Genomic DNA, 25795 nt, shown 5'->3' with positions numbered 1-25795 from the left:
AAAGGAAACAAAATTTTTCTCACCAAATCAAAGGAGAAACAGAACTGTGCAAAGGAAATAGAAATTACTTTTTAAAGGGCAATGGTGGATTAAAGAAGTAAGGGCACACGGGCAGCACCAGGTTTATGGGAACAGAAAATTCACCAAAAGAAATCCTTTACCAGTGTTTTCAGGGGTTTTGAGTCCATATCAAAAAGAGGAAGGGGGAGGGCCAACATGCTACTGTTTCTGCTCCTCTCCACAGTACATTCAAGGCAAACCAAGGACTCCTTCACCCGGATTGTATACAGGGCCTGCAGCCTCTCTACCTGTAAGAGAGAGAAGGTGAAAGGAAAGAAGGGTACAAAGTCATAAACAAAACAAGTCAAGTCAATTTCCAGAAATTGTAGCCATCAGACAGAAGCTCCAAAAATGGTAGTCATTGATGCTCTTTGCTCTTCAAAAAGGCGCAAAATAATAACAGTAATAATTTTATGGAATTGTGATAAGCATCATACGTGGACTTCTCTTTTAATCCTCTCTATACATTATATTGATTGCTAGATGAGCGAAATGAGCAGCATCTTAAACTTCTGAGTTCTCTGGTTCTAGGATCTCACCAGGTCCACATCTGTGATTTGGTCCTTAATTAGGTTCCAGACTGTGAGGTAGAGTTGAGCAGCATCATGCTGGACAAACACTGGACAAAGAGAAAAGTAACAGCCCAATCAGTGAGGTCACCAAGGGACAATTCTCATGCATGCCCTTGTGCCCTAGCTACCTACATGTACATGAACATTCACCATTTTGTCCTCTCCCAGCCCTCAACATCACCACCAACCCCCACTTTAGTTAGGCACTAAAAATGAAAAATAAGCTTGTTTATTTTTTTTAGAAACTCAGTAAATATTCTTTTTTTTTATTTTTTTTAAGATTTTTTATTTTTTTTATTTATTTGACAGACAGAGATCACAATTAGGCAGAGAGGCAGGCAGAGAGAGAGAGAGGAGGAAGCAGGCTCTCTGCTGAGCAGAGAGCCCAATGTAGGGCTCGATTCCAGGACCCTGAGATCATGACCTGAGCTGAAGGCAGAGGCTTTAACCCACTGAGCCACCCAGGTGTCCCCTAATTACTCTTCTTTTTTTTTTTTTAATTTTTTATTTCTTTTCAGCGTAACAGTATTCATTGTTTTTTCACCACACCCAGTGCTCCATGCAATCTGTGCCCTCCCTAATACCCACCACCTGGTTCCCCCAACCTCCCACCCCCCTGTCCCTTCAAAACCCTCAGGTTGTTTTTCAGAGTCCATAGTCTCTCATGGTTCACCTCCCCTTCCAATTTCTCTCAACTCCCTTCTCCTCTCCATCTACCCTTGTCCTCCATATTATTTGTTATGCTCCACAAATAAGTGAAACCATATGATACTCGACTCTATTTTTTATTTTTTAAATTTCTTTTCAGTGTACCAGAATTCATTGGTTATGCACCACACCCAGTGCTCCATGCAATACATGCCCTCCATAATAACCACCACTAGGCTCACTGAACCTCCCACCCCCCACCCCTCCAAAACCCTCAGATTGTTTTTCAGAGTCCATAGTCTCTCATGGTTCGTCTCCCCCTCCAATTTCCCCCAACTCCTTTCTCTCCTCTCCGTCTCCCTATATCCTCCATGTTATTTCTTATGCTCCACAAATAAGTGAAACCATGTGATAATTGACTCTCTCTGCTTGACTTATTTCACTCAGCATAATCTCTTCCAGTCCCGTCCATGTTGATACAAAGGTTGGGTATTCACAACTCCTCTTAAAATTCAAAATCCAGTCCGACTGCATCACAGAAGTTTCCTTTTCTCTGACCACCCATCCACGCCTACTAGCCTCTACCAGGGGACCCAGCCAGATAAAACCAATATTTCATAGTGGATTCTCTCCAATTTCCAAGCCAAGCCAACACCTTATTTGGACTCTAATGACCATTCTTTTCTCTGTACTTCTATTTAATTTCTTTTTCATTCCCCATAAATTGAGCAGTTTCCAAATACTCATATCTGATCCAGGTCTTCCCCAAAGGTACCTGAGAGGACAAGAAAGGAAAGAACTGTCTCAGTGTTAGATGATGCTGGCTAAGAGGAAACAGGAATTAAACAGTAGATTTTCCATATGTTATGTAAGAAGCCTAAAAGACAGATATAAATGAATTTCTATTGTTTAAAAGAAACCTAGGAATACAAAGAACATGAAAAACACACTGAGGACTATTTTACAAAAGAATATATGTCTGCCAACATGCAAAGACACTGCAAGAAAAGGTAGTTATTGTAAATGTATTAAATATTCATATCAGCTATCTCAACACCTTTTTATTTCCTTCATTATACTTATCACAGTTTGTACTTAACATTTTTTATTTCATTTTGTTTTGTTTGACTTTTGTTTTGGCCTGTCTCTTCTCAAGATTATAAGCTCCATGGAAGCGAAGACCCTATCAGTCTTATTCCCTTATCTGCAACACTAGCACAATACCTGGCACATAATAGGTGAACACTATCTATGAGCTGAATTAATTAATTAATCCATATTTTCAGGTAATAACCCCAAAACCTAAAGACAAACAGAGTGGAACTAGGGTTGAACTATGCTGTATCCAGGGAATTCTTTACAGAAGACTGCCTGCCATGAAGCCAACACTGGACATAAAGATAGATTTCCTTGTAATGTGAAGACATTTTGCCTCTTCTGATCATACCAGAGCCAAGAGTCCTGATTTGTCTAAAAAATACAGGGATATCTGTCCAACCCATAATTTAGTTAACACCTGCTATGTAAAAGGCATTGCACATGCTAGAGAAAGTTACTATCCCCAAGAAACCTATATTCTAGTGGAGGACAAGTACCCATAAAGTTATAATTTTAAGAATAAGAAAAATTCCCTAAGGTAATCAAACTGCTATGAAAATTGATATAAAAGTGAGAATACAACTGGAATGATGGAGTGAGGAGCTCTATAAATCTAATCCTCCATAAAAGCAATGAAAATCCTGGCAAAAAAAATTATAAAAATCATTTTTTCAGAACTCTAAATATTACCCAAAGGTTTAAAAAATCTTAGGAATATTTATTCAACAAACACAGCAGAACCTACATAAGAACAGGATTTCAGACTTTTCAACCTGACCTATTCCCATTTCCTTCTTCCCAGCTCTGTAGTAGCTTTGAAAACAAGAAAACCTGCAATCTCAGAGGCTGTGAAAACCAGAAGGTTGCAACCAAGAAAGAGAGTGAGACGGAAGTTCCTCAGAAAGTTCCATACTGAAAGCATTTTTATTATTTGACTTGTCTTGCAGCTTTATGGAAAAGCACCCTATGATGGAGGTTGTTATTATTTGACCTGAATCAGAGCTTAAAATCCTATCCCCAGGATATTTGTCAAAAGAAATCAATGATAGTTAATACTGTGATTACCTAAGCCTGTAATAACAGATGGGGCAAAAAAGAGACCAGCTGAAACTTCAAAGATGGGTCTGAGTACCAAGATGTCCATAGTGGACTTCTAAAATCTCTGACATATTCTTGGTGATCTGGAAGGCCATTTGTAGGCCTTTAAAGAAATCCCTGACCAATCATTAGGTGGCATTAAACTAACCAAACAGAATCTTTAATGCCCCCACACAATAGGAAACAGCCTTTACAGAATTAGTCCAGGAGAGTCATTAAACAAATAGCAACAACAAAACAACAGCAACAACCTCATCGTCAGAGTTTCTGATTTCCACTGTTGCCACATTATATTATCTAAAATGTTTAGTTTTTAACAAAAAAATTACAAGACATACAATGAAACAGAAAAGCATGGTCCACATAAAAGGAAAAAAGGCATTTTCGTTTTTAACAAAAAATTACAAGACATACAATGAAACAGAAAAGTGTGGTACACGTACACACAAATAGCAATCAGTAGAAACCATCACTGAGAAGATCCAGATGTTAGTCTCACTAGACTTTAATTTTTTTAATATTTTATTTATTTATTTACAGAGAGAGAGAGACAGTGAGAGAGGGAACACAGGGGGAGTGGGAAAGGGAGAATCTGGCTCCCCACTGAGCAGGGAGCCTGATGCAGGGCTCTATCCGAGGACCCTGAGATCATGACCTGAGCCCAAAGCAGATGCTTAATGACTGAACCACCCAGGCACTTTAGTCTCACTAGAATGTAGATTAGTTATAATTTGTTCAAAGAACTAAATGAAACAATATCAAAATAACTAAAGTATGAAAGCAATGTCTCACCAAATACAGAATACCAATAAAGAAAAAATTATTTTAAAAATCCAAATAGAAATTCTTGAACTAAAAAATACAGTAACAGAAATGAAGAGTTTTCAAGAGGTGGTCAATAGCAGATTAGAGCTGGCAGAAAAAAAGAATTATCAAACTTGAAAACAGGTAAATGAAGTCATACAGTCTGAGGAATAAAAAGAAAAATGAATGAGGATAAATGTACAGAGCACCCAATGGGCTCAATGATGAATTCTACCAAACATTTATGGAATAAATTATACCAGCTCTCAAAAAAACTCTTCACAAGATAGAAACAGAGGAATTTTTTCTATAAGGTCACCATTCTCCTAATACAACAACCAGACAAAGACATTACAAGAAAGAATACTACAGGTCAATATCTCTCATGAACAAAGATACAAAAATCCACAAGAAAATATTAGCAAATAGAATCCAACAAAATATAAAAATTATATACAACAACCAAGTGAGATTTACCCCAGGTATGCAAGACTAGCTCAACATCTGAAAACTAATTAATATAATCTATCACATCAATATACTAAAAACAAAATTTAAATGATTTTATTAATAGATGCCAAAAAAGCATCTGACAAAATCCAACGTTCATTCATGATAAAAACTCTCAGCCAACTAGAAACTGAGAGGAACTTCCTAAATTTGATAGGGACATCTTCAAAAAACCTACAGCCAACATCACACTTAATGGTGAGAAATTTTTCTGCTAAGATCAGGAAAAAGACAATAGTGTCCCTTATCACCACTCCTTTCAATGTGGAATTGGAAGTCCTAGCTAATGCAGTAAGACAATGAGAGGAAATAAAAGGTATACTGATTGGAAAGAAAAATTAAGAATGTCCTTATTTGCAGGTGACATGATCATCTATGTAGAAAATTCAGAAGAATCAACAAAAAACTCGTGGAACTAAGAGTTGGATACAACTGGAACTAACTTGGATACAAGTTAAATATATAAAGGTAAGGATACAAGGTAAATATATATATCAACAATGAACTGGGGATTTTTTCCTTTTTTTATTATTATGTTCAACTAGCCAACATATAGAACATCATTAGTTTTTTATTAAGGGGAATTTTAAATTAAAAGCATAATATTGTTTACATTAGAAACCATGAAAATGAAATGCCTAGGTATAAATCTAACCAAATATGTACAAGATCTATATGAGAAAAACTATAAACTCTGATGACAGAAATCAGAAGAATTACATAAATGGAGAGATATCCCATGTTCGTGGAAAGGAGGATTCAATATTGTCAAGGTGCCAATTCTTACATCTTGATCTTTAGACTCATTGTAATTTCAGTCAAGATCCCAGCGATTTATTCTGTGGATATTGACAAAGTGATTCTAAAGTCTATTTGGAGATGCAAAGACCCAGAATATCCATATGCAAACAAATGAATCTATACACAGAACTTAAATCCCTTAAGAAAACAAACTCAAAATATGTAATAAACTTAAATGTAAAATGCAAAACTATAGAGGTCCTAAATATAATACAAGAGAAAATCTAGAAGAACTTGTGTTTGGTGATTACTTTTTAATGCAACTCCAATGTACAAGCAACAAAAGGGAGAAGTGGTATACTGATCTCATTAAAAATAAACATTTCTGCTCTGTGAAAGATACTATCAAGAGCATGAGAGGACAAGCCACAGACTGAGAGAAAATATTTCCAAAAGGCGTATCTTACAAAGGACTGTTACCCAAAATACACAATTCTTCAAAGTCGACAATAAGACCAAAAAAAACCTAAATAAAAAATGGATAAGGAACATGAATAGACATCTCATGAAAGACGATATACAAATGGCAAATAAGCACATGAAGTAGTGCATGGCATATGTCAAGGAGAATTAAAAGAAGGCAGGTGATATAATGAACACTGGGTATTATAGTGAATTAATGAATCATTGAATATTATATCAAACCAAATGATGTACTATACTTGGCTAATTGAATTTAAATAAAAAAATAATAAAAAAGAGAAATTGCAAATTAAAATAATGAGATACCTCTACAAACCTATCAGAATGGCCAAAATTTAAAACACCAACATGGTACTAGAAGTCCTTGCCTTGTTTTTCAGACAACAGAAAGAAATAAAAAGCATTCAAATTGGCAAAGAAGAACTAAAGCATATTCATCAGGGATACTGGTCTGAGAATCTCCTTTTCGATGGGGTCTTTGCCTGGGTGGGGATTGGGTAATGCTGGCTTCATAGAAAGAGTCTGGCAGTTTTCCTTCATGAAAAAAATGTTCAACACCATTAGCCATCAGGGAAATTCAAATCAAAACCACACTGAGATACCACCTTACACCAGTTAGAATAGCTGAAATTAACAAGACAAGAAACAACAAGTGCTAGAGAGGATGTGGAGAAAGGGAAACCCTCTTACACTGTTGGTGGGAATGCAAGTTGGTGCAGCCACTTTGGAAAACAGTGTGGAGATTCCTTAAGAAATTAAAAATAGAGCTACCGTACGACCCAGCAATTACACTACTTGGTATTTACCCCAAAGATACAGATGTAGTGAAAAGAAGGGCCATCTGTACCCCAATGTTCATAGCAGCAATGGCCACAATCGCCAAACTGTGGAAAGAGCCAAGATGCCCTTCAACAGATGAGTGGATAAAGAAGATATGGTCCATATATACAAAGGAATATTACGCCTCCATCAGAAAGGATGAATACCCAACTTTTGTGTCAACATGTATGGGACTGGAAGAGATTATGCTGAGTGAAATAAGTCAAGCAGAGAAAGTCAATTATCATATGGTTTCACTTACTTGTGGAGCATAGAGAATAACATGGAGGACATTAGGAGAAGGAAAGGAAAAGTGAACTGGGAGAAATGGAAGGGGGAGACGAACCATGAGAGCACTGTGGATACTGAGAAACAAACTGAGGGTTTTGGAAGGGAGGGGGTGGGGGGATGGGTAAGCCGGGTGGTGGATATTAAAGGAGGCACGTATTGCATGGAGCACTGGGTGTGGGGTATAAACAATGAATCTTGGAACACTGAAAAAGTAAAATAAAATTTTTTAAAAAGTGACAAAATCATAAAATACCTAAGAACAACAACAACAAAAAAAGAAATAAAATGGAGGAGTATAGAGGGAGGGAGGGGAAAATATAACAAGATTAAGTCAGAAAGGGAGATATACCATAAGAGAGTCTTAACTAGAGGAAACACCTGAGGGTTGTTGGAAGAGAAGGGGTGGAAATGTGCAATATAATGAGCATTGGATGTTATACACAACTGATGAGTCTGCTTTTGAAACTAATAATACACTATATGTTAATTAATTGAATGCAAATAAAATTTTTAAAAACAAAGAAATAGTGGCTGAGACTTCCCAAATCTAGGGAGAGATTTAGACATCAAAGTTCATGAAGCTCTTAGGTCCCCAGACACATTCAACTCAAACAGATATTCTCCAAGACACATCAATAGCAAAACTTTTAAAAATCAGTGACAAGCAACTAATGAATCATTGAACACTACGTCAAAAATTAATGATGTACTGGGGTAACTGGGTGGCTGAGTTGGTTAAAGCCTCTGCCTTCGGCTTAGGTCATGATCCCAGGGTCCTGGGATCGAGCCCCGCATTGGGCTCCCAGCTCCGTGGGGAGTCTGCTTCTCCCTCTGACCTTCTCCCCTCTCATGCTGTCTCTCTCTCAAAAATAAATAAAATCTTTTTAAAAAATTAATGATGTACTTACTATATGTTGGCTAATTGAACTTAATAAAAAATCAATGACAAGGATTAAAATCATTATGAGAAAAGGACCTTATCACTTACAAGGGAAGCTCCCATAAGGCTATCATTGGAATTTTTAGCACAAACCTTACATGTCAAGAGACAGTGGAATGACATATTCAAAGTGATAAAAGGAAAACACTGCCAGTCTAGAAAACTTTACTTTAGAAATGAGAGAGAGATAAAGACTTTCCCAAACAAATGCTGAGGGAGTTCATCACCACTACACTTGCCTTACAAGAAATTGCTAAAGGGAGCTCAGTGTAACCCAAAGAAAGGACCCTAACTGTAAAAAGGAAAATGACTGAATCAGTCATTTTGAAACTTCTTACAAAGAAAAGCATAGGTCCAGAATTGGCTTAATTCTACCAAACACCTAAAGAACGAATACCTATCCCTTCACAAATGCTTCCAAAACAAGGAAGAGTAGGGAACAGCAGCTGACTCATTCACTGAGGCACTCCCCCTCCTTCCCCTTCCTAACTTCTTCCCCCTCCCTCTCTTTCAGAGCTGAGAAGGCTATCTTACTTGGAATATTGTACTTCTGGAGACAGTAGGCAAGCTCCATAGGTTGCACTGCTTTCTGCCGGCTGTCCTGCATCTTCTCCAGTAGTAAGAGCAACTGGAAGGGGACACTTCTCCTCTGCTCTTCTGTTCCCCTTGGTATTGTTATCCTGCCAAATAAGAACATCCATGAACCTCCTTATCCCCACAGTTCCCAATGCTAGATGCATACTGGAATCACTTGGGGGAACGTCCAAAACTCTCCATGTCCAGGCCACTTGGAAGACTAACTAAATCAGAACTTTTTTTAGTCAGAATTTCTGATGGTGGGGCCCAGTTATCAGAATTTTTGTTTCCCAGATGATTTAAATATATAAACAAGGTTGAGAGGCACCAAATTAGCTAACTGGCTATGGAGAGTATCTTTTCAAGGGAGGGATAAGACAACTCTTGCCTTACCCCTCTCCCCTCTCTGCCCGATAATCACACTTAAATGAAGGGCAGATGAAGAGAGTCCTGCGTCCACATCAAGGTGGCAATACAGCAAAATGTCCAGGCTGAAGTACTCCAAAGTGAAAAGGTAAATACCCATTTAGGTCCTGGCAATAAAGGACATGAAGGAATGTCAGGTTTTTTTTTTAAATAACTTATTTAATTATAGGCATCTCTCATTGCCCAAGCCAATAGAAGGAGGAACACAACTAGTCCCAGGAACACAACTAGATAACTATCAAGTAGACCTGAAGACAGAACAAACTCCACAACTAAAGGGAAAGAAGAGGCCACATCAAAGAACGTAGAAAGTGCAGAGATGTGGTTTAGGGGAGAAAAAGACTGCAGGTGCTGCAGAGGGAAGGGAGCCATGGTCATGGAGAAGGGGGAGAAAGAGAGGAGTACACAGGAGAACACACAAGGAGAACATTTCCCCAAAGCCATTGGTTTAGAAAATGATAGGTGTAAAATTTCATGAGTTCTTGCAATCAGCATCTGGAACCACAGCCAGAGATCATAGGGCCAGAGTCAAGATCAGAAGGCTTGACTGGGACAGAACCTAGAGGTCACTGTGCTGTTCATGGAGAGAAGGCAGAAAACAACCTGGGGGGCAGACAGCATGGAAACAGGGATTTAAAGCATGCCTGGGGCACACCGTGGGGAGATTATTTGCTCCTCTCAGAGCACATCCCTGAGAGGAAGCATGTACAGGGACATCACTCAGGAAAAAAAGAGCCAGGTGGCACCATTTCCCTCTCCCACCCTTCAGCATGAACACAGAGCCACCTGTGGGAAGCAGGTGTACCAACACTGGCTGCCTAACTTACCTACACCAAGACCCATACCTCTGAGCTCCAGTAAAACAACCCTTCTCAGTCATGCTTCCCTAAGTCCCAGTGTGGTGGACCCCTCCCCCAGAAGACCAGCACAAACCGCTGCCCATAGCACACCTCCCAACCAGAGAGTCCTGCAGGACCTCATTTGTGGAGGAGGTGGTGACAGGTATCGTTTCACAAGCAAACCAGGGCACACCAAGTTAAAACTCACCACCTAGTTAAAATTCAGGCCAGAGATAAAATACTGATCACAGCAGGCAAGGAGAGCTTCTTTATTTTTTTTTTATTTTCAGCATAACAGTATTCATTGTTTTTTCACCACACCCAGTGCTCCATGCAATCTGTGCCCTCCCTAATACCCACCACCTGGTTCCCCCAACCTCCCACCCCCTGCCCCTTCAAAACCCTCAGGTTGTTTTTCAGAGTCTGTAGTCTCTCATGGTTCACCTCCCCTTCCAATTTCCCTCAACTCCCTTCTCCTCTCCATCTACCCTTGTCCTCCATATTATTTGTTATGCTCCACAAATAAGTGAAACCATATGATACTTGACTCTCTCTGTTTGACTTATTTCACTCAGCATAATCTCTTCCAGTCCTGTCCATGTTGCTACAAAAGTTGGGTATTCGTCCTTTCTGATGGAGGCATAATACTCCATAGTGTATATGGACCACATCCTCCTTATCCATTCATCCGTTGAAGGGCATCTTGGTTCTTTCCATAGTTTGGCGACCGTGGCCATTGCTGCTATAAACATTGGGGTACAGATGGCCCTTCTTTTCACTACATCTGTATCTTTGGGGTAAATACCCAGTAGTGCAATTGCAGGGTCATAGGGAAGCTCTAATTTAATTTCCTGAGGAATCTCCACACTGTAAGGAGAGCTTCTTTAAATGACTGGCCTGAAGGATAGGGCAACCAAAGCAACAACAGAGCACATGCAGCACACACAGGAGACACTCCCTGAAACAGCAGGCCCTGGACATTATAGGACCTCTCTTTATTAGGTCATTACTTTCAGGAAGAGGAGACACAACTGACTTTTCTAACACAGAGAAGCAGGCGGAGACTTAGACACAACAGGAAGACACAGGAATTTATCCCAAATGAAAGAACAAGGTAAGGCCATAGCTAGAGATCTGAATGAAACAGATATAAGTAACATGCCTGAGGGAAAACTTAAAGCAATGATCATAAGGATACTCATTGGACTTGAGAAAAGAATGAAAGACATCAGTGAGACCCTTATCACAGAGATAAAAGAGTTAAAGAAAAGAACAGAGATGAAGAGTGCAATAAATGAAATTAGAAACCTGCCGATGCAATGAACAGCAGACTGAAAGAACCAGAGGAATGAATTAATGACTTAGAAAACAAAGTAATAGAAAGCAAGGAAGCTGAACAAAAGAAAGGAAAAAGAATTATGTAACATGAGAATAGACTTACAGAACTCAGGAACTGAGTTATTAAGTGTAATAACATTTGTTTTATAGGAGTCCCAGAAGAAGAGGGAGAACAGGGGACAGAAAATTTATTTAAGAATAAAATAGCTGAGGGGCGCCTGGGTGGCTCAGTGGGTTAAGGCCACTGCCTTCGGCTCAGGTCATGATCCCAGTGCCCTGGGATCAAGCCCCGCATCGGGCTCTCTGCTCAGCAGGGAGCCTGCTTCCTCACTTCTCTCTCTGCCTGCCTTTCTGCCTACTTGTGGTCTCTGTCTGTCAAATAAATACATAAAATCTTTAAAAAAAAAAAGAATAAAATAGCTGAAAGAGTTTCTAGGACAAACAAAAACTAAAAGAATTTGTGAACATTAAACCAGCCCTACAAGAATTATCAAAGGGTATCCCTTAAGTGAACAGAGAGCCCAAAAGTAACAAAAACCAGAAAGGAACAGAGACAATCGACATGAACAGCAACTGTACAGGTAATACAATGGCACTACTTCATATCTTTCAATAATTACTCTGAATATAAATGGACTAAATGCACCAATCAAAATACAGGGTATCAGGAAGGATAAAAACACAAGACCCATCGATAAGCTGCTTACAAGACACTCACTTTAGGCCCAAAGACACCTCCAGATTGAAAGTGAAGGAGTGGAGAACAATCTATCATGCCAATGGACATCTAAACAAAGCTGGAGTAGCCATCCTTGTATCAGATAAACTATATTTTAAATGAAAGACTGTAATAAGAGATGAAGAAAGACAGTCTATCATAATAAAATATCAACCTCAATGGAGAAAACCTGAGAGCTTTTCCCCTAAGGTCATGAACAGGACAGAGACAGAACACTCTCACCACCGCTGTTCAACATAGTACCAGAAGTCCTAGCCTCAGCAATAAGGCAACAAAAAGAAATAAAAGGCATCCAAATAGGAAAAGAAGTCAAACACTCACACTTCACAGATGACATGATACTCTATGTGGAAAACCCAAAAGACTCCAACAAAACACTGCTAGAATGGATACGGGAACTCAGCAAAGTGGCAAGATATAAAATCAATGCACAAAAATCAGTTGCATTTCTATACACTAACAAGGAGGCAGAAGAAAGAGGAATGAAGGAATCAATCACCTTTACAATTGCACCAAAAACCATAAGATACCAAGGAATAAGCCTAACCAAAGAGATGTGCATATGTGTATGATATAATGGAATATTATTTTGCCATAAAAAAGAATGAATTCTTGCCATTTGCAACAACACAGATAGAGGAAACAATAATATGCTAAACGAATATAAGTCAGTCAGAGAAAGACAAATACCATATGATTGCACTAATTTATGGAATTTAAAAAACAAAAAAAATGAGCATGGGGTAAAAAGAAAGAGAGGGGTCAACTAAGAAACAGACTCTTAACTACAGAGAACAAAACGCTGGTTACTAGAAAGGAGGTGGGTAGGGGGATGGGTGAAATATATGACGTGGATTAAGGAGGGCACTTGTGATGGGCACCAAGTGATGTAGGGAAGTGTTGAATCACTATATTGTACCCATGAAACTGATATTACATGGTGTGTTAACTAATTGGCATTTAAATTAAAAACTTTAAAAAATAATCTAGTGGCAAGAAAAAAACTTAATAAAAATAATTTAATCAATTAAGTAAATAAACATTTTTAAAAAGAATGTGCAATGAAGTATGTACATGTATAAATATATATACACACATATATACACTGTGTGTGTGTGTGTGTGTTCTGTTTGAGAGAAATCAATGGAGAGACGCATGGGCCTACTTGTCGATTTATTCCTTCTCTGATATTTCTGATATTGATCTAGCCCCAACACTGTTTTAACCAAATCAGTGGCTGTCAATCCTGGCTGTAGTTTCAAATCACCTGGGGAGTCTTTAAAAGTACCAGTGCCCATATGTGGAATTTAATAAACAAAATAGGGGCATCACATTGCCTGATTTCAAGCTTTATTACAAAGCTGTGATCACCAAGACAGCATGGTACTGGCACAAAACAGATACAGAGACCAATGGAATAGAGTAGAGAGTCTAGATATGGACCTGAAACTCTATGGTCAAATAATCTTTGACAAAGCAGGAAAAAATATCTAGTGGGGGAAAAAAAAGAGAGTCTCTTCAATAAATGGTGCTGGGAAAATTGGACAGCTACGTATAGAAGAATGAAAATCGACCATTCTCTTACACCTTACACAATAATGAAATCGAAATGGATAAAAGACCTCAACATGAGGCAGGATTCTGTCAAAATCCTAGAGGAGAACATAGGCAGTAACCTCTTTGACATCGGACACAGCAACTTTTTTCAAGACACGTCTCCAAAGGCAAAAGAAACAAAAGCGAAAATGAACTTTTGGGACTTAAACAAGATAAAAAGCTTCTGCACAGCAAAGGAAACAGTCAACAAAACAAAGAAGCAACCAATGGAATGGGAGAAGATACTCACAAATGACACTAAAGACAAAGGGCTGATATCCAAGATCTATAAAGAAATTCTCAAACTCAACACCCTAAAAACAGATAAACACATCAAAAAATGGGCAGAAGACATGAACAGACACTTCTCTAAAGAATATATACAAATGGCTAACAGACACATGAAAAAATGTACATCATCATTAGCCATCAGGGAGACTCAAATCAAAACCACATTGAGATACCACCTTACACCAGTTAGAATGGCCAAATTAACAAGACAAGAAACAAGTGTTGGCAAAGATGTGGAGAAAGGGGAACCCTCTTACAGTATTGGTGTGAATGCAAGTTGGTGTAGCCACTATGGAAAACAGTCTGGAGATTCTTTAAGAAAGTAAAAATAGAACTACCCTATGACCCTGCAATTGCACTACTGGGTATTTACCCCAAGATACATATGCAGTGAAAAGAAGGGCCATATGGGGGCACCTGGGTGGCTCAGTGGGTTAAAGCCTCTGCCTTCGGCTCAGGTCATGATCTCAGGGTCCTGGGATCGAGCCCCAAATCGGGCTCTCTGCTCAGCAGGGAGCCTGCTTCCCTTCCTCTCTCTCTGCCTGCCTTTCTGCCTACTTGTGGTCTCTGTCTGTCAAATAAATAAATAAAATCTTTAAAAAAAAAAAAGAAGGGCCATATGTACCCCAATGTTCATAGCAGCAATGGCCACAATCACCAAACTGTAGAAAGAGCCAAGATGCCCTTCAATAGATGAATGGATGAAGATGTGGTTCATATATACAATGTAATATTACACCTCCATCAGAAACAATGAATATTCAACTTTTGTATCAACATGGATGGGACTGGAGGAGATTATGCTGAGTGAAATAAGTCAAGCAGAGAAATCAATTATCACATGGTTTCATGTACTTGTAGAACATAAGGAATAACATGGACAACATTAGGAGAAGAATAGGAAGAGTGAATTGGGGGAAACCGGAGGGGGAGACGAACCAGAAGAGACTGTGGACCCTGGGAAACAAACTGAGGGTTTTGGAAGGGAGGTGGGTAGCAGGATGGGTGAGTCTTCTGGTGGGTTTTAAGGAGGGCAGATATTTCATGAAGCACTGGGTGTGGTGCATAAACAATGAATCTTGGAACACTGAAAAAATAAAATGTAAAAAACAATAATAGGGGCACCTGGGTGGCTCAGTGGGTTAAGCCTCTGCCTTCGGCTCAGGTCATGAGCTCAGGGTCCTGGGATCGAGTCCCACATACGGTTCCCTGCTGAACAGGGAGCCTGCTTCCCCCTCTCCTGCTGCTGCTCCCCTTGCTTGTGCTCTCTCTCCTTCTTTCATTCTCTGTCAAATCAATAAATTCTTTAAAAAAAAAACAATAATAATGGCTAAAGACACATGAAAAAATGTTCATCATCATTAGCCATCAGGGAGATTCAAATCAAAACCACATCGAGATACCACCTTACACCAGTTAGAATGACCAAAATTAACAAGACAGTAAACAACATGTGTTGGAGAGGATGTGGAGAAAGGGGAACCCTCTCACACTGTTGGTGGGAATGCAAGTTGGTGCAGCCACTTTGGAAACCAGTGTGGAGATTCCTTAAGAAATTAAAAATAGAGCTTCCCTATGACCCTGCAAATTGCACTACTGGGTATTTACCCCAAAGATACAGATGTAGTGAAAAGAAGGGCCATCTGTACCCCAATGTTTATAGCAGCAATGGCCACGGTCGCCAAACTATGGAAAGAACCAAGATGCCCTTCAACGGATGAATGGATAAGGAGGATGTGGTCCATATACACTATGGAGTATTATGCCTCCATCAGAAAGGACGAATACCCAACTTTTGTAGCAACATGGACAGGACTGGAAGAGATTATGCTGAGTGAAATAAGTCAAACAGAGAGAGTCAAGTATCATATGGTTTCACTTATTTGTGGAGCATAACAAATAATATAGAGGACAAGGGTAGATGGAGAGGAGAAGGGAGTTGAGGGAAATTGGAAGGGGAGGTGAACCATGAGAGACTACAGACTCTGAAAAACAACCTGAGGGTTTTGAAGGGGCAGGGGGTGGGAGGTTGGGGGAACCAGGTGGTGGGTATTAGGGAGGGCACAGATTGCATGGAGCACTGGGTGTGGTGAAAAAACAATGAATACTGTTACGCTGAAAATAAATTAAAAAAATAATAAGTAAAAAATAAAAAATAAACATGGACGAGACTAGAAGAGATTATGCTGAGTGATATAAGTCAAGCAGATAAAGTCAATTATCATATGGTTTCACTTATTTGTTAAACATAAGGAATAACATGGAGGACATGGGAAGATGGCGAGAAGGGAGTTGGGGGAAATTGGAGGGGGAGATGAACCATGAGAGAACTGTGGACTCTGAGGGTTTTGGAGGGGAGGAGGGTGGGAGATTGCATGAGCCTGGTGGTGGGTATTGTTGAGGGCACATATTGCATGGAGCACTGGGTGTAGTGCATAAACAATGAATTCTGGAACACTGAAAAGAAATTTAAAAAATAATAAGAGTAATTTAAATAAAAAAACAATAATAATAAAAAATAAAAATAAATTAAAAAAATAAAAGAAGCAAAACAGGTGAACATAGGGGGAGGGAAGGAAAAATAAAATAAGACAAAATTGGAGAGGGAGACAAACCATAAGAGACTCTTAACTATAGGAAACAAACAGGGTTGTTGGAGGTGAGGTGGGTGGGGGGATGGGGTAACTGGGTGATGGGCATTAAAGGGGGCACTTGATGAAGTGAGCACTAGGTGTTATATGCAACTGATGAACCACGAAATTTTACCTCTGAAACTAGTAATACACTATATGTTAATTAAATGGATTTTAAATTTAAAAACAAAACAAAAAATTAATTAATTAAAGTAAAAAATAAAAGTATCAGTACCTGAACCCCACCCTAGACCAAACGAAACCAAATATCTGGTGGTGGAAATAGGTATTCATATTTCTTTTTAAACTTCTTAGGTGGTTACAGAGTGTAGACTAGATTGTTTAGAACAAGATCTTTTCTCTGGCAACTATTCAAAGAAGATTTTTTTAAAGTATAAGTCACTGTGAAAAATTGAACATATGAAAATGTAGAATAATATACATGTTAGTCTTACCTCTTCAATATCTTGGTGAAGCCCACATTCATAATTAATACCTGAATCAGGGAGTTAAGACAGCAGGTCTGGCCAATGTTGTGTAAACCAACCAGGCCTATACGGGAAAGAGAAAAAAACATACTGAGGACAAGGGCAAGCTAAGGGACTTAACAAAAATCAGATGGTTTTCTAAGATCTACTAATGTCATGAAATCCTTCAAAATACTCTCAGAGGTACAAACACTTCACAAAAGAGCTTGCAAACAAACTGGAGAGGAAAGATAAAGCATGCGATTCTGAAAAGCAAAATAGCAATAAAACTTTTTTAAAGAAAGTCAAAGTGCCACCTGCGGTGCCTTATTTGGATGTCTGTGGAGCCTTGGAAGCTTGACTACCTTATGTTCTCCTACAAACGGACCTGGAGAGCTTGTTTGGAGGTTCTAGAAGGGGAGCACAGTGACTTGTATACCCTTGACAGAAGAACAGCCCTTCTGTATTGGGGAAAGTTGTCCTCTTTGGACTGAGCATGCAGTTTCAGGAGGGATGCATGTGGAGTGGTGAGGGAGGAAGGGGACACCCGCCTTGACAGCCAGATCAGCCAAATCAACCCTGGCAATCAATGAGGTGACAGATGTCACAGTCAGATCACCCTCACATCCAGCAGTAAAACTTTTAATAATTCATTACGAAAAAAGAGTTGTCACAAGAAACAGTATTATAATTAACTTTCTCTGCTTGACTTATTTCACGCAGCATAATCTTCTCCAGTCCCGTCCATGTTGATAGAAAAGTTGGGCATTCATCCTTTCTGACGGCTGAGTAATATTCCATTGTATATATGGACCACATCTTTATTCATTTGTCTGTTGAAAGGCATCTTAGCTCTTTCCACAGTTTGGTGATTGTGGCCATTGCTACTATAAACATAGGGTACATATGGCCCTTCTTTTCACTGCATCTGTATCTTTGGGGTAAATACCCCATAGTGCAATTGCAGGGTCATAAGGTAGTTCTATTTTTAATTTTTGAGGAATCTCCACACTGTTTTCCAAAGTGGCTACACCAACTTGCATTCCCACCAACAGTGTGGGACATAAGGAATTACATGGACGACATTAGGAGAAGGAAGGGAAAAGTGAATTGGGGGAAATGGGAGGGGGAGACGAACCACGAGAGACTGAGGACTCTGAGAAACAAACTGAGTGTTTTAGAGGGGAGGAGGTGGGGGGATGGGTGAGCCAGGTTGTGGGTATTAAGGAGTTCACGTATTGCATGGAGCACTGGGTGTGGTGCATAAACAATGAATCTTGGAACACTGAAAAAATAAAATAAAATTTAAAAGAAGAAACAGTATTATGCAATGTTAAATGAGTAGTACAAGCAATTGTTATAAGAGCAAAGACAAAGAAAGAAACATTACAGAAAGCATAACTGGGAGCATTTTGAGTTCTTCCCACTCAAGTTGTTCCCTACAGAGTTGAGTCAGAATGGGCATCTATGGAGTTCATAGATAAAAGTAATTTCCTAGCTAATCTATTTCAGACTCCAGTGGAAAGGCTGAAAGAGATCAGGGAGGAAAAAAGCTCTGGGGGAAATTCACTAATCTAAGCTCACTTCCAGAGGCCAGATGCCAAAAGAAACTTATGAAGATGTGAGAAAACCAAAAGACAACATTCTCTGATGTACTAGGAACCAACCTCTCTTTTCCCAACTCAACTTGGACACAGCTAACCGCACAAGGTGAGTAATTTAAGAGGGAGGGAATACCACTAATCTCAGAATTCCTGAGGAAGTAGTTTTGAGTGTGTGATTAAGATGAAAAAAATCCAGGGACAGCAAGTAATCACAGATTTTGGCTCCTGAATCAGCAGAAAGAAGCACCTTGCCTCTAGATATCCTAGTACACAGGTGTAACAGTAAAGGCAAGAACTAATGCTGGCTGCTGTTATATGCCAAGCTATAACTCAAAGCACTTTCCACAGAGTATCTCACTTACCCCTCCCAACAACCCTATGTGCTCAGTACTATGATTATTCCCATTTTACAGATGCAGAAATTGAGGCATAAGAAATCAGGAGTCTTTAACCACAAAGATCTACTACTTCAGAGTATAGTGGGTGAGCAAAGCATTTCTATGCAATCGAAAAGAGAAAAATGTGAGGAATCTAATGACCATGGGGAGAGTCCCAGGCACTGAGGCGCTCCTTTAGCTGCTCCTCCTTCCTCTTCATGTTGTTCTCTTCCTTCTTCTCAATGGGTTCTGCTGAGAAATGCTGAGACTTGGCCAAGATGTACTGGCAAATTTCCTCAGGGACTCCAGCACCTGACTCATTAGCGATCACTCCAAAATCCCCAGGCCACTGGCTGCCCAGCCTGTCTTCAGGACTGCACACTTCCACGAAGAGCTTACATAAGTCAGCTTTGGTGGGAGTTCTGTGAAAACACACCACAAGTAGGTAAGGATAAGGGAAGAGGGAAAGCATATTCACTTGATCAGTTCTAATTCCAAAGAGACAAGTCGGATGTGGATGGAACTCTAGTGTATTATGCTAAGTGAAATAAGTCAGAGAAGGACAAATACCGTATGATCTCACTCATATGTGGAATTTAAGAAAGAAAGTAGATTAACATATGGGAAGGGGGAAAAGAGAAAAAGGAGAGAGGAAAACAAGCCATAAGTGACTCTTAAGGTAAGAGGGTTGATAGAGGGAGGTTTGGGGGAGATGGGCTAGATGGGTGATGGGTGTTAAAGAAGGCACTTATCTGCAACGACATGGATGGAACTAGAGGGTATTATGATAACTAAAATAAGTCAATCAGAGAAAGACAAATACCATATGTTTTCACTTATATGTGGAATTTAAGAAACAAAACAGATGAACATAAGGGAAGGAAAAATAAAATAAGATAGAAACAGAGAGAGAGGGGTGCCTGGGTGGCTCAGTCGGTTGGGCGTCTGCCTTCAGCTCAGGTCATGATCCCAGGGTCCTGAGATCAGACCCCACATCTGGCTTCCTGCTCAGCAAGGAGCCTGCTTCTTCCTCTCCCTCTGCAGCTCCCCGATTGTTCTCTCTCTCTGCCAAATAACTAAATAAAATCTTAAATTTAAAAAAAAAAAACAGAGAGAGAGGCAAACCTTAAGAAACTCTTAGCTATAGGAAAAAAACAAGGTTGCTGGAGGGGAGGTGGGTGGGGTGATGGGGTAACTGGGTGATGGACATTAAGAAGGGCACTTGATGTAATGAGCACTGGGTGTTATACGCAGTATAATCACCACATTCTACCCCTGAACTAATAATACACTATATGTTAGCTAAATGGAATTTAAATTAAAATTTTAGAAAGGGAGGGAGGGAGGGAGAGAGGAAAAAAGGGCTGACTTATGATGAGCACTGGGTTATATGTAAGTGAAGAATCACTGAATTCTACTCCAAAAACCAGTACTGCACTGTCTGGTTTTTTTGAAACAGAGTGAGAGAGATCACAAGAGTGGGGTGAGGGGTAGAAGGAGAAGCACAAGGAGGGAGCCTGATGTGGGGCTCAATGCCAGGACTCTGGGATCATGACCTGAGCTGAAGGCAGACACTTAACCAACTGAGTCACTGAGATGCCCCTACTGCACTGTATGTTAACTAACAAAATTTAAAAAAAAAAAAAACAGACAAGTCTTGGAAAGAAATGTTTGACTTATAAAGTTAAAGTTAAAGGGCTTGAAATGACAACTAGGCTAGACACTCCTTACCTTTGTCTCACATGTTTCCATTTTCTTCCTCTTCAGAACAGACTGCCATATAACTCTTTCCCACAGGTTCTCTACTCTGGCAAATAGCACAACATGCACCAAGGGGATCCAGATCAGAAACCTGGGTGTCTCCTTTCTCCTCACTCCCTGGCCCAAACAATCACTGAGGACTGTCAACTCCACCACCTAAAGGCTGCTCACAAGCACTCTCCTTGCTATCCGTACACTTGACTTCCTGGGAAGCCTGTCCTGACTCCTCACATGAAGCCTACATGTTTTCTGTGTGTCCATACACCTTGTACTCAGAGCTAATCAAATAATTGGTTCACTATAGTCTATTGTGGGGAATAGCTATCTCTCCACTTGTACTGGACAGTGATGCACCACTCACACTCTTTCTGCAGGACCAACATGATTTCTTAGGCTGAGAGGAACACAGCTTGACAGCTCCCCATTCAGTCTCTGTCCAGTAATCTACCCTTGAAAAGAAGTTTACCCCTATACAATGACTGGACAATAGCAGGTATAAAATCTTACCGCCTTGTCTCAAGATGAAATAGCTTTGAAGGGTCAGCCAGCCCCAGAGTTCCCCTTAAGATCAGCTGAGGCCTCTGCTGCAACTATTTGGCAGCCCTTCCCTCTGTCTGTCCCTGCTTTGCTCACATCTCCCAGATGTTGTTCCCAAGGGTACTCCCCAGTAATCTCCTGCATACCCATCTCAGAGTTTCAGCATCTGACCTGAGACCCTAAACTGTGAGCATCTGGAAGGCAGGGAGTGTGTATCTTCACACACTTTGCACTTCCTTTACACTTTGCACAGAGTTTTGTGGGCATTCAGTAAATAACCACTGAATGAATGAATGAAGGAATGAACACATGAAAGAATAAGGACTTGTATGGAACAAAGAAATGTTTTCAAATACTTAAAAGGCTATCATGTGGAAGTGATATAATTAGACTTACTTAGATTTCTTGTCTTTGGGGCATGAGGATGGAGGAGGTCAAACTACCTAAAATGTGAAAATACTAAGAAATAGATTTAATTTCAAAATAAAGAAAGTCAACTCCAGCAGCAGTAATTTGTCAGTAAGCAGAAGCTGGGCTAGCCCTTGAAAGAGAGCGTGCAGACAGGAATTGAAGGGTGCGTGGAGGGTGAGATCTCTTGTTTGCCTTCCAAACCCGAAGCCTGTGATTGTTTCTAGTTATTCATTTTAATTCAAGTGGAAGCATTCAAATATGTCCCACTGCATTATGTATTCTGGAGAATTACCTTGGCAGCTGGAAAGAGAAATCACTGCTGTTCCTAGAGAAAACAGTTCTCTTGTACATATACAAATGCCCACCAAGGAAAGAAATATATGTATTTTTTAAGATTTTCATCATAATTTTTAAGGTTGTTTTTCTCAAATAATGCTAACTTATGAAGAATATTTGTAAAATGTAGAAATACAAAATGAAGAAAACATTAATCACTCATTGTCCCAGGACCTAAGGATAACCACTACTTGGTATGTAACAATCTTTTTTCCTATAAATAAATAAATAAACAAACAAACATTTATGTGTGTGTGTGTGTGTGTGTGTGTGTGTGTGTGTGTTTTGAGAGAGAGAGAGCGGGAGAGGAATAGGAGGGGAGGGAGAGGGAATCCCCAAGCAGGCTCCACAGTTAATGCCAAGTTCCATTCAGGACTCGATCTCACGATCCTGAGATCATGACCTGAGCCAAAATCAAGAACCAAATACTTAACCAACTGAGCCACCCAGATGTCCTCTTTCCTAAATATTTTTGACATGGCTGATATTTTACTGTTTTTCTCATTTCACATTATAACATAACTTTTCCCAAGCTCTTTATAAATACCTTTTGATGACTGATGTAGCAAAAAAAATTGTGGAATATTCTGGTTATTTTTCAATTTTTTTTTAAAGATTTTACTCATCTACTTGACAGACAGAGATCACAAGTAGGCAGAGAGGCAGGCAGAGAGAGAGGAGGAAGCAGGCTCACTGATGAGCGGAGAGCCCAATGCGGGGCTCGATCCCAGGACCCTGGGATCATGACCTGAGCCGAAGGCAGAGGTTTTAACCCACTGAGCCACCCAGGCTCCCCCAATTTTTTACAATTATAACAAATACACTATAGTGAACATTTTTAAGCATAAAACTTTTCTCTACCTATTTGATGTCCCTCGTGCAAACTAAAGGTCCATGGACACAACAAAACTTAGCTATAAATGAGGTCATATTAACCACATAAAGCAAATCCCCCTACTCTTTTACTTTCTCCTGACAACACAGATTTCAGCCACTTGTAAATGCTCCCAAGCATATTTTAGACTCTCAGGAGGAGACTCTTAAGTGTTTTGGAACAAGGTGACAATTATTGTACCCTGCCACTACCACTCCAGAGTATCCTCGGAGTACCGCAAGGCAATGCAAGGTAAAACAATTAATGAATTAAGGTTCCCTCCTCTTTCAAAGTAGGGGCTTGATGTGGAAGTGGGATACGTGCCCAGCTCCTCCAACTGCCTTGTGCCCTTCGATTTCACTGAACTCCTTCTGAAAGGGCTTATACTTCCGCCTACAGCAGCTCTCTGTCCAGGGTTCTGTGCCCAGGTCTGTTCCCAGGTCTAACCTGGGAAGCATAAATTATATTGTCTTCTCTATGTCTCCCTTCTCTCCACTCAGGGGCACTTATGAAAGGTTTCCTCAGTTGTTTCCCTGACTCCATGCCAGTAACTCTGCAGCCCTCCAATTTATTTGACCATTAGAAACAACCAGATGTGAAAAAAAAAAAAGAAAGAAAGAAAGAAAAGAAACAACCAGATGTTAAATCAAGCTTTAAAACAGATTCTTAGAAATGTAATTACAATGGGGTAATTGGGTGATGGGCATTAAGGAGGTCACAGGATGTGATGAGCACTGGGTGTTATACACAACTGATGGATTATTGAACACTACATCTGAAACAAATGATGTACGACATGTTGGCTAATTTAATTTAAATTTAAGAAAAGAAATGTAATTACAAGGTCAAAGTGTACAAAGTTTAAGGTTCTTTTTTTAAAGATTTTATTTATTTATTTGTCAGAGAGAGTGAGCACAGGCAGACAGAGTGGCAGGCAGAGGCAGAGGGAGAAGCAGGCTCCCTGCTGAACAAGGAGCCCGATGTGGGACTCCATCCCAGGGTGCTGGGATCATGACCTGAGCCGAAGGCAGCTGCTTAACCAACTGAGCCACCCAGGCGTCCCCAAAGTTTAAGGTTCTTAATATTGTTGCTAAATGCCTTGTACCAGTTTATACAATGACCAATGCAGTGTGAAAAAACCATCAGGACTCAGTGGTTAAATGTAATAACCTAAGTTCACTGATATTTACAAGGACAGGTTTTCATGGGGAAAAAAGTGAGTCTGGAATTGAGCTTATTTGGTTTTGTTATGTTTTGTTTTTAGGAATTGGGTTTTTTTTTTTATTAAATTTTTTATTTCTTTTCAGCGTAACAGTATTCATTGTTTTTTCACCACACCCAGTGCTCCATGCAATCTGTGCCCTCCCTAATACCCACCACCTGGTTCCCCCAACCTCCCACCCCCCGCCCCTTCAAAACCCTCAGGTTGTTTTTCAGAGTCCATAGTCTCTCATGGTTCACCTCCCCTTCCAATTTCCCTCAACTCCCTTCTCCTCTCCATCTACCCTTGTCCTCTATATTATTTGTTATGCTCCACCAATAAGTGAAACCATATGATACTTGACTCTCTCTGTTTGACTTATTTCACTCAGCATAATCTCTTCCAGTCCTGTCCATGTTGCTACAAAAGTTGGGTATTCGTCCTTTCTGATGGAGGCATAATACTCCATAGTGTATATGGACCACATCTTCCTCATCCATTCATCCATTGAAGGGCATCTTGGTTCTTTCCACACTTTGGCGACCGTGGCCATTGCTGCTATAAACATTGGGGTACAGATGGCCCTTCTTTTCACTACATCTGTATCTTTGGGGTAAATACCCAGTGGTGCAATTGCAGGGTTATAGGGAAGCTCTATTTTTAATTTCCTGAGGAATCTCCACACTGTTCTCCAAAGTGGCTGCACCAGTTTGCATTCCCACCAACAGTGTAAGAGGGTTCCCCTTTCTCCACATCCTCTCCAACACACGTTGTTTCCTGTCTTGCTAATTTTGGCCATTCTAACTGGTGTAAGGTGGTATCTCGATGTGGTTTTGATTTGAATCTCCCTGATGGCTAGTGCTGATGAACATTTTTTCATGTGTCTGGTAGCCATTTGTATGTCTTCATTGGAGAAGTGTCTGTTCATATCTTCTGCCCATTTTTTTTAATTAAATTTTTTATTTCTTTTCAGCGTAACAGTATTCATTGTTTTTTTCACCACACCCAGTGCTCCATGCAATCTGTGCCCTCCCTAATACCCACCACCTGGTTCCCCCAACCTCCCACCCCCCGCCCCTTCAAAACCCTCAGGTTGTTTTTCAGAGTCCATAGTCTCTCATGGTTCACCTCCCCTTCCAATTTCCCTCAACTCCCTTCTCCTCTCCATCTACCCTTGTCCTCTATATTATTTGTTATGCTCCACCAATAAGTGAAACCATATGATACTTGACTCTCTCTGTTTGACTTATTTCACTCAGCATAATCTCTTCCAGTCCTGTCCATGTTGCTACAAAAGTTGGGTATTCGTCCTTTCTGATGGAGGCATAATACTCCATAGTGTATATGGACCACATCTTCCTCATCCATTCATCCATTGAAGGGCATCTTGGTTCTTTCCACACTTTGGCGACCGTGGCCATTGCTGCTATAAACATTGGGGTACAGATGGCCCTTCTTTTCACTACATCTGTATCTTTGGGGTAAATACCCAGTGGTGCAATTGCAGGGTTATAGGGAAGCTCTATTTTTAATTTCCTGAGGAATCTCCACACTGTTCTCCAAAGTGGCTGCACCAGTTTGCATTCCCACCAACAGTGTAAGAGGGTTCCCCTTTCTCCACATCCTCTCCAACACACGTTGTTTCCTGTCTTGCTAATTTTGGCCATTCTAACTGGTGTAAGGTGGTATCTCAATGTGGTTTTGATTTGAATCTCCCTGATGGCT

At 40.0% G+C, this 25795-nt stretch overlaps 1 protein-coding gene across 2 annotated transcripts in view; it reads right to left on the bottom strand.

The window, feature by feature from the left end:
* USP18 (ubiquitin specific peptidase 18) overlaps window positions 1-25795 on the bottom strand; it is a 63528-nt gene that overhangs the window by 24248 nt on the left and 13485 nt on the right. For both annotated transcript variants that reach the window (XM_080812448.1, XM_080812449.1), the window contains exons 2-6: window positions 19113-19372; window positions 16958-17054; window positions 8599-8744; window positions 600-679; window positions 162-308 (exon numbers count right to left, since the gene is read on the bottom strand). In XM_080812448.1, the coding sequence (XP_080668574.1) occupies window positions 162-308; window positions 600-679; window positions 8599-8744; window positions 16958-17054; window positions 19113-19372 (730 nt within the window). The remainder of the gene's footprint in view (window positions 1-161; window positions 309-599; window positions 680-8598; window positions 8745-16957; window positions 17055-19112; window positions 19373-25795) is intronic.

The sequence above is a fragment of the Martes martes genome (assembly GCF_963455335.1).
Source record: "Martes martes genome assembly, chromosome: 8".
NCBI lineage: Eukaryota > Metazoa > Chordata > Mammalia > Carnivora > Mustelidae > Martes > Martes martes.
The sequence above is the reverse complement of the archived record's forward strand: the minus strand, read 5'-3'. Positions and strand labels throughout refer to the sequence as shown.